This window comes from Lithobates pipiens, unplaced genomic scaffold, assembly GCF_037356315.1.
Source record: "Lithobates pipiens isolate NorthernLeopardFrog02 unplaced genomic scaffold, aLitPip1_a1.2 Scaffold_22, whole genome shotgun sequence".
NCBI classification, from domain to species: Eukaryota; Metazoa; Chordata; class Amphibia; order Anura; family Ranidae; genus Lithobates; species Lithobates pipiens.
This window is the reverse complement of record NW_027507784.1, coordinates 171,428,318-171,444,389: the sequence shown is the minus strand read 5'-3', so window position 1 is coordinate 171,444,389 and position 16,072 is coordinate 171,428,318. Positions and strand designations below refer to the sequence as shown.

At 43.2% G+C, this 16,072-nt stretch overlaps 1 protein-coding gene across 1 annotated transcript in view; it reads left to right on the top strand.

The window, feature by feature from the left end:
- LOC143924363 (aldehyde oxidase 1-like) overlaps nt 1-16,072 on the top strand; it is a 258,253-nt gene that overhangs the window by 189,303 nt on the left and 52,878 nt on the right. Inside the window, exons 25-26 of the mRNA XM_077448643.1 lie at nt 1,019-1,210; nt 10,913-11,140. Of these exons, the coding sequence (XP_077304769.1) occupies nt 1,019-1,210; nt 10,913-11,140 (420 nt within the window). The remainder of the gene's footprint in view (nt 1-1,018; nt 1,211-10,912; nt 11,141-16,072) is intronic.

Here is a 16,072-nt window from a genome sequence, read left to right as displayed (position 1 = left end):
TCAGGGTGATTTTTGTAATTTTTGGTTATTGGATTTATAAAGCAATACATTCCTTTCCAGAATAGATATATAATAAAACAAGCTAATATGGACAGTACACTGCATCCATGGAAACACCCTCTTCATTTGTGCTGTTTGTTTACGGTTATCATAAAAAGTAAATGAAAATCCCAAATTTTGGGTTGACATCAAAATACTAATATAGGGGACATTTTGCAATGGGGACACTAGATTTGGTGGCCCTTGTGACACACCAGGATTCCCTAACTTGAGGGGTTTCCTCTCACTTCTTGTTTTGGCTATGGGACAAGAAGCAAAGGGAAACTCTCCCCAATAGGACACAGATTGCAAAAAACTGGTAGGAATTATAACCCTCCCTTACTCTTATCTAAAATGGAAAAGGGTTTTGCATTACACATTAATGATTGCAAAAGGGACAAGTGATAGCATGGCACAGTTTGCACATGAATGCAAAATGTGTCATAGAGCTTTAAAAACATTTTTTTTAATTGTAACTTTCTAAGAAGCACTAAATGGTAAACTGAGGATTTTGGGAACATTTGTAGACAAATGTATATCTTTATTTGAAACCATGTTTTTCATTCTGAGGAAGCTCTTCTTTGGCCAATAATCTGCGTTTGTCCTTTGTCTTACCCCAATAATGAAATCTCACTGGGGTAATGGAAGCTGCGCCAGAGTATTTTAGCAGCAGGCCACAATCTGTGGCCAGTGGTGACAGGCCATCAATTCAGGTTTCCCAACTGTCAACATCCTCCAGAGAAGAACCAGGCACCCACTTAATACTGTAATAAAATGGTATCTTGTGACGCTTGGATGTGCATCAAGTCTGTATGTGTCTGCTTTATGGTTCTTTTGCTAGGCAAAGCATTTCTGGGCTACTGCCTCCTTGTAAGGCCTTATGTTTTAATGGGGGAATCTTTGTAATTAGCTGCATGTTTTATTAATGGAATTTTGTATGACTAATCCGATTTCATGCCTTTCTTGTCTTTCTTGTTAGGTACTTATAGTGGCCCTACTGAAGATGGATACTGCATATTACTTCCCTAACCTCAACTGCCGTGCCAAGGCTTGTAAGACCAACCTGCCTTCTAATACTGCTTTTAGAGGCTTTGGCTTTCCTCAGACTGGACTGGTTACTGAGACCATAATGGATGCTGTAGCTGCAAATTGTGGCTTACCTCCCAATCAGGTAAAATACCACTGGTACTTTATTTCTATTCCTCATATTAGTTTTCATGTTTTTTCCAGCTATATTCATTAACTCCTTATTCCAGTTTTCTTTTAAGTGCCAAATCCCTATGTCTCTTGTTTTCCTCAAATGTACATCTTCTTCTGTCTACAGTGAGTAGCACAGTAGAGATGATGTGAAATCTCCAAAACCTGTGAAATTGTAGTCCGAAGCGGAAGTAGCTTTGATCTCACAATGAAGATACACTATAGTACCAAAAGTATTGGGCCTTTACACGCACATGAACTTTAATGGTGTCTAGGGATGATCTTCGAGTTCGAGTCGAACTCATGTTCGACTCGAATATTGCCTGTTCGCCCGTTCGCCGAACAGCGAACAATTTGGGGTGTTCACGGCAAATTCGAAAAGCCGCGGAATACCCTGTAAAAGTCTATGGGAGAAATCTAAAGGGCAAATTTTAAAGGCTTATATGAAAGTTATTGTCATAAAAAGTGTTTGGGGACCTGGGTCATGCCCCAGGGGACATGTATCAATGCAAAAAAAAGTTTTAAAAACTACTGTTTTTTCGGGAGCAGTGATTTTAATAATGCTTAAAGTGAAACAATAAAAGTGTAATATTCCTTTTAATTTCATACCTAGGGGGTGTGTATAGTATGCCTGTAAAGGGGCACATGTTTCCCATGTTTAAAACTGTCCCTGCACAAAGTGTCATTTCTGCAGGAAAAAAAGTAATTTAAAAGCACTCACGGCTATAATGAATTGTCGGCTCCCCGTAATACAGAGAAGTCATTGAAAGTCATTGATAAAAACAAAATGTGTGGGGTTCCCCCCAAATTCAATTACCAGGCCCTTCAGGTCTGGTATGGATATTAAGGGGGGAACCCCGCATCAATTAAAAAAAACGACGTGGGGTTCCCCCCAAATATCAATACCAGACCCTTCAGGTCTGGTATTGATTTTAAGGGGAACTCCCCGACAAATTGAAAAAAAAATGGTGTGGAGTTCCCCCCAAAAATCCATAGCAGACCCTTTATCCGAGCACGCAACCTGGCAGGCCACAGGAAAAGAGAGGGGATGAGAGAGCGCCCCCCCTACTGAACCGTACCAGGCCAGATGCCCTCAACATTGGGAGGATGCTTTGGGGGTCTGTGACCCCTGAAAGCACCATGTCTCCATGTTGATGGGGACAAGGGCCTCATCCACACAACCCTGGCCGGTGGTTGTGGGGGTCTGCGGGCAGGGGACTTATCAGAATCTAAAAAAAATGTAAAAAAATTCCAGCAGTGGTAATCCACTCTTGGTATCCTGCAATGGCTAATCTCTTCTCTGGGGTCCAGCGATGCCTGATCTCTTCTCTGGGGTCCAGCGATGGGTGATCTCTCCCGATGACGTCCAGCGCAGTGCAACCTGTCCCCGCCGGAGACACCGTGGAAATCCCGCCAGCCTGACAGGTCTTAGCTGAGGAGGACGGGGCCACCCGTCACCTGACCCCACCCCCCTCTAATGCAAGGGGAAACCCGGGCTTCCCCAGTGACGTGCGGATGACCGCGCCCCCCCCATCTGATGTAATGGAAACCTGTGTTACGTCAGAGGGGGGCGGCTAAGCCCAAACCCTCGTGAGGGGGTCCCTGGCAGAATACCGGCTGGCCCTTAGACTCCACACCCGTGTCACCTGCTTGCCTGAGGGCTCACTGTAAGTATTTCCGTGACAGTTTGCTCAAACCATGAGCACCTCTAAGAATCGGCCACTGACCAAGGATAAAATGCAACATCTAGTTCAGAGGCTTAATTCCCAGCAAGCAGATCAATAGCAAATAATGCCGGTCCTTCAGGATCTTGCCTCCCATCGAGATTGTCTGCAATTCTCTGCAACTTCAGCTCCTCCCATTCCTGCTTCTGTATCAGCTACTCCTGTGTTACCTGCTACACCTGGCAATCCCTGCCTGCATCTGCCGCCGCCACCTAATTTTTCTGGCGACCCTAAGTCATGTCGGGGCTTCATTAATCAGTGTTCCATGCACTTTGAACTTTCCAGCCACCATTTTCCAACTGATCGCACCAAAGTCGCATATATCATCTCTCTCCTCTCCGGTGATGCTCTAGCTTGGGCCTCCCCACTCAGGGAATCACACGATTCTATCACCTCCAGCCTCCAGCTCTTTTTGTATGCATTCTGGAAAACTTTTGATGAGCCTGGCAGAGTGTCTTTGGCTGCTGGGGCCCTCCTTCGTCCTCGTCAGCAAGGAATGACAGTTGGCCAATACGCAGTTCTATTCCGTGCGCTGGCCGCAGAACTCAAATGGAATAATGAGGCCCTTACTGCTACCTTCTGGCAAGGCCTATCTAAACGTGTCAAGGATGAACTCGCTGGACGCACCATTCCTACTACATTGGATGATTTAATCGAATTGAGCATTCAAATAAACATTCGCTTCCAGGAGCGGGCCTTGGAGAAATCCATATCCAGTCATCCCCCTGCTGGCCTCCTGCGCAGTTAGTCCAAAGACTTATGGAACCCTCTCCGTCTTCAACCTCTCACACGTTGGAAGAACCTATGCAACTTGGGCGAACTCGCCTCACTCCCGAGGAACATGGCCGACGCATGGGATTGGGCCTGTGCCTTTATTGTGGCGATAAAAGACATCTTTTGAACTCCTGTCCAGTCCGTCCGGGAAAATCCAGGGTCTAGGTCACTCGGAGGGAGGTGATCTAGACTGATCCTTTAATTTTGTCTGCTTCCCTCGCTTCACCCTTCCCGTGGCTATCCACTGGGCTCAAAATGCCTATCAACTCTCCGCATACATGGACCCTGGTGCTGCTGGGAATTTCATTGAACAATCTTTAGCTTCCGAGTTGGGCATTGCCTTTGTTGCTTTGGATAAACCCCTTTCCATGACCGCAGTAGATGGCTCCTTCTTGCCTATGAGCCCCATCCAGTTTAAAACCCCTCCTATTGTCTTCACATTGGGGTTTTGCATGCTGAGGAGATCTCTTTCCTAATTCTGCCTAAATCCTCCAGTCTCATCATCCTGGGACTTCCATGGTTGCAGAAACACTCCCCGCATCTTGACTGGAATTCTGGACAAGTATTGGCTTGGGGTCCTCTGGGTCAGCAACAATGTATTTCCAAGGTGCTACCTCCTTCTTCCATTTCTCTGGCTGAGACCTCCACAACTCCCATGTTGCCTTCCCAATATCAGTCTTTCTGAGATGTTTTCTGCAAAAAGTCCGCTGATCACCTTCTTCCTCACAGAGACTATGACTGCTCCATTGATCTGTTACCTGGGACCTCTCCTCCCGAGGCCAAGTCTACTCTATACCTATCCCTGAGACACAAACCGATGCCTTGTCCAGGACGTTTGATGTCAACGATTCTGAGAATCACCTAGATCCTGTTCCCATCATTCCTCAATTCGTCCCAAACTCCTTGCTTGGGCACATGACTCCAAGTTCTCTGGACATCCTGGCATACCTTGTACTTGTGACCTTCTTCAGCGTCATTACTGATGGCCTTCTCTTCGTAAGGATGTCAAGGAATATGTTCAAACTTGTACGGTTTGTGTACTATCCAAATCTTCCACGTCCCTGGTGGGTTGCTTTTGCCCTTACCAGCTCCCGATATACCTTGGCATTGTATTTCCATGGCTTTTATCTCAGATCTGCCTCCCTCTACAGATTCTACAGTCATCTGGGTAGTGGTGGATCGGTTCTCTAAAATGTGTCCCTTGATTCCTCTCCCAGGCCTACCGTCTGCTCCCAGTCTTACCACAACTTTCATCAAGGAGATACTGTGTCTTCATGGGACGCCTTCACATATCATCTCTGACAGAGGAGTTCAATTTACTGCTCAGTTTTGGAGAGCCTTGGGCAGCTCCTTTGGGATTAAGTTGTATTTTTATTCTGCCTTTCATCCCCAGTCCAATGGGCAAATGGAACATGTCAATCAAAATGTAGAAGGTTTTCTCCGTGCCTTCATCTCAGCCCACCAAGATGACTGGGTGGACTTTTTGCCCTGGGCAGAGTTTGCTCTAAACCCTCACTCCAATGCTAGTTCTGGAAAATCTCCCTTCTTCACTGTTTATGGACAGCATCCATCTGATCCCTTTCCTCTTCCCATTTCTCCTCTTGTACCAGCATCAGCTGAAACCCAAAAGTCCTTCAACTCAATCTGGAAACAAGTCTCTGAGAATCTTCATCTAGCTGCTTCCAGACATAAAATAGCAGCAGATCATCATCTCCTTCAGGCTCCTGCCTGGTGATAGAGTTTGGCTCTCTACTAAGCACATCCGACTCCGGGTGCCCTCAATGAAATTTGCCTCTTGCTTTATTGGTCCATTTCCTATTATCCGTCAGATCAATCCAGTTGCTTTCAAGCTCCGTCTGCCCTCTCATCTCAGGATACCCAATGCTTTCCATGTCTCCCTGCTCAGGCCACTGGTCCTAAATCGCTTCTCTCGCCCTTATTCTCACCCCACTCCTGTGGCTGATACCACAGATCAGAACGAGATTAAAGAAATTTTGGACTCCAAATACTCCCGAAGGAAGCTGACACCTGTTGTTCCACTAGCTTGTGTTTGAGCTCTGCTACACTCTGCAGCTATGGGTGTCGCCGGCTCCACCTGTTGCTTAATTATGTCTTTCCTTCCTGCTACTTCCTGTCCAGCCCCTCATGAGCTTCTCTATTTAAATTCCTTCCAGTCCAGCTTCTGGTTGCTTGAGCAATGCTTGTTTCTGAGCCCCCTTTGTGTAACCATATCTATTGTGTACCGACTCAGCTTTTCCTCCTGATTATGTTGTCTGCAGCCCACCCAGGCCTCAACTCGACTCGTCATCTGGCTCTCCTTTGTATCATCCATCCGTCCTGTCACACAGTGTATTCTGGTACTCCCCTAGCGAGCAGGGTGAACCCAGGGGTCGTGACCTGGGGTCAGCACACAGCTAAGCCCAAACCCTTGTTAAGGGGGTCCCTGGCAGAATACCAGCTGGCCCTTAGACTCCATGCCCTGGGGGATCCCGTGTCACCTGCTCGCCTGAGGGCTCACTGTAAGTAGTACTGTGACACTGCTTTTGCATTCTTGTAGAGCTGTATGAAATTTTTTAGATGCACCCAACTGCTCTTGTGCACACACCCTAAAGGAAATTTATCATGAGAGAAATACAGAGTTTACCATTGATCTCTAATTCAGGAAAATGGTAGCTGCCTGGCTATCATACTGATCCTCTTGCTTCAAAATTGTGACTTGCTGTCCCAAAAAAAGCATAAAGATTAGGAATCCTGACTTTCATCTTACATTTCTGATCTGTGTGCTTGTTCTAAGTAACTGACAGAGAAAATATGAAACCAGCTATTAGAATAATGCTCTTCAAATTAGCATTTTTAAAAGGAAGTAGTCCATGGCATCCCCAACTCTCTTGCCAGGTTTAAATTTTGGGTAAATTGAGTGGAATAAAAGGGTAGTAATCCTTACCCCTAAAAGAGTTGTTTGGTTTGATGGGTTCTCTGCTTTTTTCCATGACTCTGAGAACTGCTTCGTCCCCTCTGACACACCTTGTTGGGTATTGAGATGCTGCAAATTCCTATGAACTCAAGTATTGGCAAATTACCCACAAATATATTAGCATATATAAAATAGGCTACTTAGTTGTGAATAAAGTTTATTATCACAAGGCAAAATAAATGACAATGCACAAAAATTAATAAACAGGTAAAGTTTGAATGCAATATATATGGCAGTTTAACCTAGATCATTGTGGTACTACACAACTTTTACCTAGTATTAGCAGCACTGGTAAAGGGCAGTATAAACAGTGAAACATATATACAGTGAACAGTATAAACTGTAAGAAAAATCTTATAGTAGCCCCTCTGCAATAAATCACTAACTGGCATATCCAAGTGCACTCTGTGGATATTCCCCTGATTGTAGGTATGTATATATCTCCTGAGAGGGGGGACGCCGAGAGGTGGTTAGACAGTATCTGGTGCCTGACTTACAAACTTCAGCCGATTAACAGTGGGGCCCAATCTCTATGGTGGTGCGCTTTGATTACCATCCCTTAAGGCTTAACAGTGATCAGTTTTGGAGCTAAAGGCAGTCTGAACTGCTCAACATTAGGACAGCAAGCACAGCCGCAACCGCTCACCCATCCTGGCACCCAGCAAATCTTGTCCTGGATATATGTTTTTCTCCTGATGCTCAGTGTCCTCATAGGTTCAATTCCCAGAAGTCTGGTCCTCAGCTATTTCTGGTCTCTGCACTGAAAAAACTGTGTCTCAAAGCCCTGGGAATAACTCTGCTCTCTCCTCCTCTCACAGGGGTTTTTGCGGCACTTGTAGTTCACAGATGCATTCACTTCTCTAGTACAGCTTTCCTTGCAATCTACATTTCCTAAGGTTCCATGCAGCTGCATCATAGCTATTCTAGTCCTTTATGTCTCTCCGGGTTCTCCTAATGTTGGGAGGGAAGTCGGTGCTGAAGCCAGCATAAGAATCCCGTTTGGGCACATCAGACACTGGGGTTTATATACTAAAGGCAAATCCACTTTGCACTGCAAGTGCACTTTTGAAAGTGCAGTCGCTGTAGATCTGAGGGGCAAATGCAAGGAAAATAAAAAACAACATTTTTGCTTGCACATGGTTGGATGATAAAATCAGCAAAGCTTCCCCACATTTCAGATCTTCCCCTCAGATCTAAAGCGACTGCACTTCCAATCATTGGCCTTTGAGTTATTGCTTTGACCAAAGTCCAGTCCAGGAACAGTAGGAGGAGGATTTTTGGGACCAAAAATTGGTTGCTTTATTAATCGTGACCAATTATGTCATATGCCTTTGCCGTGGGAAATCAGGGAGAATAATCCGGATGATTTTCATAATTATCTCCGGATGACGGACCCCTGCTTTCACCAACTCTTGGCATTGTTGACCCCCTATATTAAGAAGCAGGACACATGCATGGGGCTTTTATTTCATTTTTTGGTTGAATAATGATTTGATTTGGTATATTTTTGGATGCATAGAATGCACTTTTTGGTTAATTTATTTTGGCAGATAGCATGTCTAATTCGTTTTTTTTGTTTTTTTAATGCACAATAAAAAAATAGTGTAGAATAATACTTGGCTATGTGTTTTATTTCAAATGACAGTTTGGGAGTAGGCAGTTACATTTAAAAAATACAATGTAAAATTGACAAGAAACACAAACATAGTTGTAACTTGGATCTTAAAAACTACAGGATAATGGTGTTGTGGTAACTTGCCCAAAAAAAAAAATGCATAATAATAATAATAATCTTGATATCACTAGAAAATAAAAGCCTTTTAAAATATGTTTGCCATAACTCCACCTGTATCACCAGCAAAGCAGCTTCATTATTATCCCACTAAAGAAGGGAAGAGAATGTGCGCTGCATTTCGAGATTTCCTAATTTGCCACGTCAGGAATGTTAATTCTCCATTACGAATGCTAGTTTACAAGACCGACTACTTCTGGCCCATGCTTGCTTCGGAGCATGTTTGTATTTTGGACTTTTGTCCGACGGACTTGTGTACACACGCTTGGAAAATTTTAAACTTGTGTACTTGTGTACACACGCAGAAAATTTTAAAGCCTGCTATCCAACATTTGTCCGTGGAAAATCCGACAACAATTGTCTGATGGAGCATACAAACAGTCGGATTTTCCGCCAACAGCCTGTTATCACACAATTCCCGTCGGAAAATCCGATCATGTGGGCTTTAGTGAACAAACTCTGTCTGCAGAGTGTCTTGTAACCCGCCCCCCCCCCCCCCCCCCCCAACACTATCAAGATAAAGAACTGCATGGTCACATGACAGAACTTTTGTAAAAAGAAAAAAAATGTAGAAAAGTATTTTCTAAAACGGAATAAAAGCAGTTATGGCGCCTGCATAGTCATAACTGTATTTGAAAGCATTTATAATTTTGTGTGCTCACAACTACTTATTGTGTACAGTGTATGTAAATGTCAACAAATGCTGTGAAAAAACAATATGATATATAAATATTAACTGTGCATCAGAAAAAAAAAATTTATAAAGGGAATAATTATTCCATATGGCCCAATCCTATGTTAATGTGACAAAACAATACTGATACAGCGTGCATGCACAAAAACAATAAAGGGTACGAAAGCTCTCTGAGTGTCCAATTAATTTCTGATGGATTGCTGGACAAGTATTCCCCAAAATATGTGATTCAAAGTAAGAGTTTTAAATGATGATTCCTCAACGCTCTGTAGTGACACACGACACCCAAGAAAATGTGACAGGGTACAACAGGAAAGATACTCCACCATTTCGTCGCAGATGACGTCTTCCAGAGACCCCTGGAAGATGTCATCTGTAACGAAACAGCATAGGGAGGAGCGGCGTGCTGATGTCACCACAAACCACGCTTGTCCCGGAAGCAATGGGCAACGATCAAGAGCCAGCCGGCTCGGGCATTATTTGAAAAATGCTTTTATACCCAAGGCAAAATTGTAAGTGCAATATTGTTGCTTTTTAAGATAATACATTTTTTTTTTAAGAATTACGCTATGTAAGCTTTTCTATCCTTACATGGGGAATGAGTGTATACCATTTACACTGTGGATATCTTGAGTGGAGTATCTGGAAATATCTAGCTAACTTGAGTGGAGTATCTGGAAACATCTTGCTATTTAAGCACAGAGACCCGGGGCTGGAGAATAAGCCACAGGCATATGCGATCTAATTAAATAAGAGAACTAGCAAGCTGGTAAGCGGTAGTATTATCATTTGTGGAGGATCTTTCCTGTTTACCCTGTCACATTTTCTTGGGTGTCGTGTGTCACTACGGAGGGCTGAGGAATCATCATTTAAAACTCTTATGTCGCGTACACACGACCAGACTTATGTCCGACAGACTTTCGAAGGAGTTCTGCCGGAGTTCTGACAGAGTTCTGACGGACTTTCCGAATGAGCGGACTTGGCCACACACAATCACACCAAACTCCGACGGATTCGAACGTGATGACGTACGACTGGACTCGAATAAGGAAGTTCATAGCCAGTAGCCAATAGCTGCCCTAGCGTCGGTTTTAGTCCGTCGGAATAGCATACACACGAGCGAATTTTTCGGTAGGAACTGGGTCCGGCAGAGTTCTGGTGGAAAAATTTGAAGCATGTTCCATTTCTAAAGTCTGTCAGACTTTTGCGAATCAAAAGTCCGTTGCAGCCCACACACGATCGAATAGTCTGCCGGAATCATTCCGTCAGACTTTGGATGTTGAAAAGTCCGCTCGTGTGTACGGGGCTTTACTTTGAATCACATATTTTGTGGAATACTTGTTCAGCAATCCATCAGGAATTAATTGGACACGCAGAGAGCTTTTGTACCCTTTTATTGTTTTTGTGCATGCATTCTGTATCAGTATTGTGTTGTCACACTAACATAGCATTGGGCCATATGGAATAATTATTCCCTTTTATTATTTTTTTTCTGATGCACAGTTAATATTCATGTATCATATTGTTTTTTTCACATTCTTTATAGCGCAGCTTTTTTATTTTTTATTTTGTTTATTGTGTGTGTCTCACATTAAGTCGCAGCAGTTTTCTCTCACATATTTGATCTCACTTTATGAGTGACATCAGGACAGCGCAGTAATACATTTTTATATTTTACAAATGCCAACAAATGCCTCTGACTTTGTGGTGATTTGCAGGTCCGCCATGTGAACATGTACAAAGGCATTTCTAAAACACATTATAATCAAGAGTTTGATGCCACCAATCTGATGCGTTGCTGGGATGAATGCATGAGGAAGTCCTCCTATGTCAATAGAAGAAACAATGTGCAAATATTTAACAAGGAGAATTACTGGAAGAAGAAAGGACTGGCTATTATTCCACTAAAATTCACAGTTGGCTTTGTTGAGAAAATGTATCATCAGGTATGTGTATCTATATTTAAATGTGTCACCTAGTTTTCTTGCATATGGCAAGCGGCTCAAGGGTTTTCTGGCTGGTATGGAGAGAACACATGGTTTGTTTCCTTAATCTTGACAAGTTATGTCCTGGAGTCCAGAGGCTGTAGAGCTTTTGGTGGAATAAAACCTCTATTCCTAGGTCCACATCTTACCTTGCAGGCAGACTACGTTGTTGGTCTTGGCTGTCCAAAGGCTTTTATATACATGCAAGCTGACTGATGCTATGTAAATCTCTACATGCCACCCAACATCTAAAAATTTTTTTATAAAAATGCCAGACTTTCTACTGCACCTGCGCAGGATTTCCTTAACTCTCCATTACTGAGATGTCAAAATGAAGAATGCTCACTGTTGGACTGAGCTTATGGCATGGTTTTATGTGTAAGTACCATGCTGTTTAAAGTTATTACAGAGCTAAAGAATGTAGACAGGTTATCAGCAATAAGACAGAGATGACCTCATCCTCATTGAAAGCATGAGCTGTTTCAAATGTGTACGCCAAACATTTAGTACAGACACTGGGAAATCAGGAATTGGTGCAAAGAAAAGATGGCCCTGTTGTCTCTGTACTGGATGATGGAGATAACAACCAGAAAATATGTAGACATCAGTGGCAGGCAATCCATTAGGGATGCAGGGGCGCTACTCCCCCCCCCAATCCATGCCCCCGGACCCTAATCTACATGCAGGGTGCCAGACGCATGGATTTCAATGGGTTATTTTTTTTTTCTTTGAAGCACATGATTAGAGCACTGCCCACCCAGTTGTGCGACATTGGCAAAATAATATTTGCTATTGTCTTCCTGCTTCTCCTTCCAGCCAATCAAGAAGCCGGTCCTAATTGGCCAGGAGGAGAAGCAACCGTATTGGCCGCTGAGGAGGAGGAGATGCAGGGGGAAGCCAAAGCTGGTTGTGACCTAAAACTGTAAACTATTGCCTGTAATGCCATTACACATATTACCTGAATATATTACCAACATTATATATTAAAGCGGGAGTCCGCCGTTTTTTTGTTTTTTTTTAAAGCCAGCAGCTACAAATACTGCAGCTGCTGACTTTTAAAATAATGACACTTACCCGCCCAGCACGCCCGCAATGTCGTCACCCGAAGCCGATCTCTCGATCGTCTCTCGGGTGCTGCCGCCGCCATCTTGGGTATGGGAATCAGGAAGTGGAGCCTTGCGGCTTCATTTCCCAGGTTCCCTACTGCGCATGCGCGAGTCGCGCTGCGCAATAAGGATGGTCCCCGCTGTCTCTGGGATCTGTGTGTTTCCCAGCAGGCAGCGGGGGACCTTCGGAAAGGGGCGTATATTCTGCGGAAAGGGGCGTACCTACTGCAGAATCTACGCCGGAAGTGGGTGCAGATACCTGTACTGTACAGGTACCTGCACCCCCCTCCCCCCTGAAAGGTGCCAATTGTGGCGCCGGAGGGGGGGAGGGTTCCAATGAGCGGAAGCTCCACTTTAGGGTGGACCTCCGCTTTAAGCAAAAATATAAGAAAAGCCTTTTTCTTCATTTTTTTCTTGCTTAGTGGATTCCCCTTACTTATTCTTATGCAGTAGTGGAATAGTGCAATACATGTTTAAACTTTAATGTGCTATTATTACAGGCTCTGGATGGACTTGTGTTGCCGATTTAGAAATGGTCAAGTAGTGTTAATTTTGATGTACATTTTTCGATTTAATTTTAGTCATAGCCTTTTGAATAAAATGATGTTTTAGTCGTTCCGAAATTTTTTAACACTATTTTAGTCGACTGAAATACGACAACATTTTGTTGACGAAATTAACACTGGTGCAAAACCCTCCTGCATTGTAACTGCACCCTTGCTAAACAATATGCAGAAAAATGTGCAGAACAAACCTGTTTGTATTCCTACAGTGTTTTTTGGCTTTCTGCATGTGGAAAGATATGGCGCAGATGTGTATGTGACCAACACTCTGGAGGGAGATGGTTTGGGGGGGGGAGGGTCCGGGCAAGGTGGTGGAGTGAATCCAAAACACTGTAGTGCAGCACCTCTTGAGAGACTGAATATTTTCTCTACAGTAATAGATAAGGACAGCAAAGGGTGCATCTGAGTGTAGCAGTATAAAGACTTATTTATTCACACGACAATTGCCAACTTACAAGACAATGTACAGTAATGATAAAATCGTAGGTGAAATTACATGCCAAGTAGCATCCTATTGCCAGCAATTGTAGTGTTCAAATTGATGCAACGCCGACTTTGCAGTGCGGCATCGATTTGAAAAAGTAGTACATGCAATACTTTTGTCGATTTTAGGTACAACTTCAATAGACATCTGTGCATGAAGAAGCACAGATGTCTTCAAAGTTGCACTGAGATGCGGCTTTGAAATCGTGCGATTTCACCTGATTTCAAAGCCGCACTCAATGTGAACGGGGGCTAAGTGAAGCAATAGGTGGATGAAAAACAATGTAAACAGCAACTCCCAGAAGTACAGGCTTAAGAGCCTTACATCATGCAGGTCTTCCACCTCATGTGGGTCTGATTATATAGATGTAGGAGATCCAAGCGGGGTTCAGCTGTTACTTAAGCCTATGGATGTGGATGGGAGCCCTAGAGAGTACTAGAAGACCATAAGATGACTGACGGTTTCATGTGGCCACCTTGCGGTCTCCCAGTACTCTCCAGGGTTCCCTTCCACATCCATAGGCTCCAATGACAGCTGAACCCTGCTTGGCTCTCATGGCTCTCCAGAGAAGGGGATGAATGATGGACAATCGAAACCACATGAGGCTGAAGACCCACATGTTATAAGGCTCTTAACCCTGTTCTTCTGAGTTGCTATTTACATAGCTTGCTTTTCATTCACCTATGTATTTATTTTTTCATTTATTTTTCTGGGGTTAGTACAGTAGAACATCTAAAGGGTAACTTCTTTTTCAGACAAACTACTTAAAGTGAAACTAAACCCACTAATAGAATGGTTAAGCAAAATTGTTACATTTAAAGCAGTGGCAGAACTACCAGGGTCTCAAAGGTCAAACTCACAACCGGACCCTGGAGTTATGCCACTGGGGGGCTCAAGAGCCCGGACTGGGGCTCCCAGAGGCTGCAGGGCTCTGAGCTGCGAGTGTCTCTCTTACAGCCCAGAGCCAGCGCTGGCAGTCCCCTGCAACCCCCCGTTCCTGCATGGATCGGAGAGGAGGAGAGAGAGAGTCCACTCCCACCCTTACCTCTTGTGCCTGCCCCAACCACACTCCCCGGCAGTACTATGCCCCAGAGAAGGGGAAGTGTGTGCGGGAATTTTGAAGACCAGCAGCCAGAAGAGGAAGGGTGCTGACAGATGCTGCTCACCATCGAGCCACTGTGAGCGACATGTGTCCTCTCCCTCCCTTCTCTCTCATGCCTCCCAGTGAGTACTAATGTAAGAGGGACTCAGATTTAAGAGGGGCATAGGTGAGCAGAGACCCCCTTACATCAGAGTTCCCCTTTACACCAAAGTCCACAGTATTCCCGCTTACATCAGACCCCCCATAAATCAGGGTTCCCTTTTACATTCCAGAGTCCACATAGATCCCCCTTACAGTGTAAGTCAAAATTATGCAGACTCAGATGTAAAGGAAAATGAATAATAAATGTCCTGAGATGATGGTAATGGTCTGATGCTGCTAGCTGCTGCCTCCACCGTGCCACCTACTAGGTAGGGTCTAAAATGGAAATGATGTAAAAAAAGTGTAGTGGTAATGGCGCTGCTAAATATTAGTGTAGTGAGTTTAAAGTGACGTGCCCTTGAACTTGACAATAAATATAAACCAATGTGCAAACCCAAAACAGCAAATATGTGTACAGAGCTACTTTGCAGGAGAATTGCGCTTGTAAAGTGACTCGTGCTATGAACTTCTGTTCAAATCACAAATTCTGTCTATTGCTACTCAAAAAGGGATATATATAACGTGACCTGTGCTATAAAGTGACGTGCAGTTCAAATTCCACCATGTGGTGCTATTGCCATAATCATATACCATACAAATTGATGAATTAAATGTCCATGAACTGAAAAAAATAGAAATAATAAATGATATATATAAATATATATATATATATATATATATATATATATATATATATATATATATATATACACGTATATATAAATACACATATATATATATATATATATATATATAGTGAAAAAGTGTGACAAAATGGATAACAGTGTATTCAAAAATGAAAAAACAGTCCTTTACAACAAATCAAGTGACTCGTGACTTTCTTTTCTCCTTGTGCCTGGTAAGTAAATATATTTATAGGTGCATGTGCTCCAAACCGTGTTTTTCTCATATACACTCTTACCAGAGAAATCTCCCCGCTAGGGAGTGTTGCGCCTTTTACAGTCTCCTTGCTGTATTTTCTGGAACAGACCTCAAAAACGCTGGTGCCTCCTTGCAGCTCCTTCTCCTCGTTTTTTTTGCTCACTGTATGTGGAAAGAAATTGAAACCTCCATAGTGCAATAACATTTAACCATTTTATTAAGGTAAAAACTGTGCACTTACAGCGTGTAAAAAAATAATTGTACAGCCACAGCATCGTTGCGTCACTTCCAGTTTACGAGTGTGGAATGCAGAGGAAGCAGCACTTCATAATTTGTATGTCTATAAAATAATACTAAAGTACTGATATGTCTAATTAAATATGTAATAATAAAAGATAACTAAATGATTTAAGCTGGAACCATTCTATAGTGTTTGACACTGTGATAAAGTGATAATGATATAATAGTGAGCTAGAATCAACCTTCTATTAATAAAAAACAGTGATCTGGGGCTAGATAGTCCTGTAAGTGGTCAGTATAAAATTTGTAAATGCAACTGGAAACATACACAAATTAATCTATCACCATTCAGATGAAATTAATTAAATGTGCATA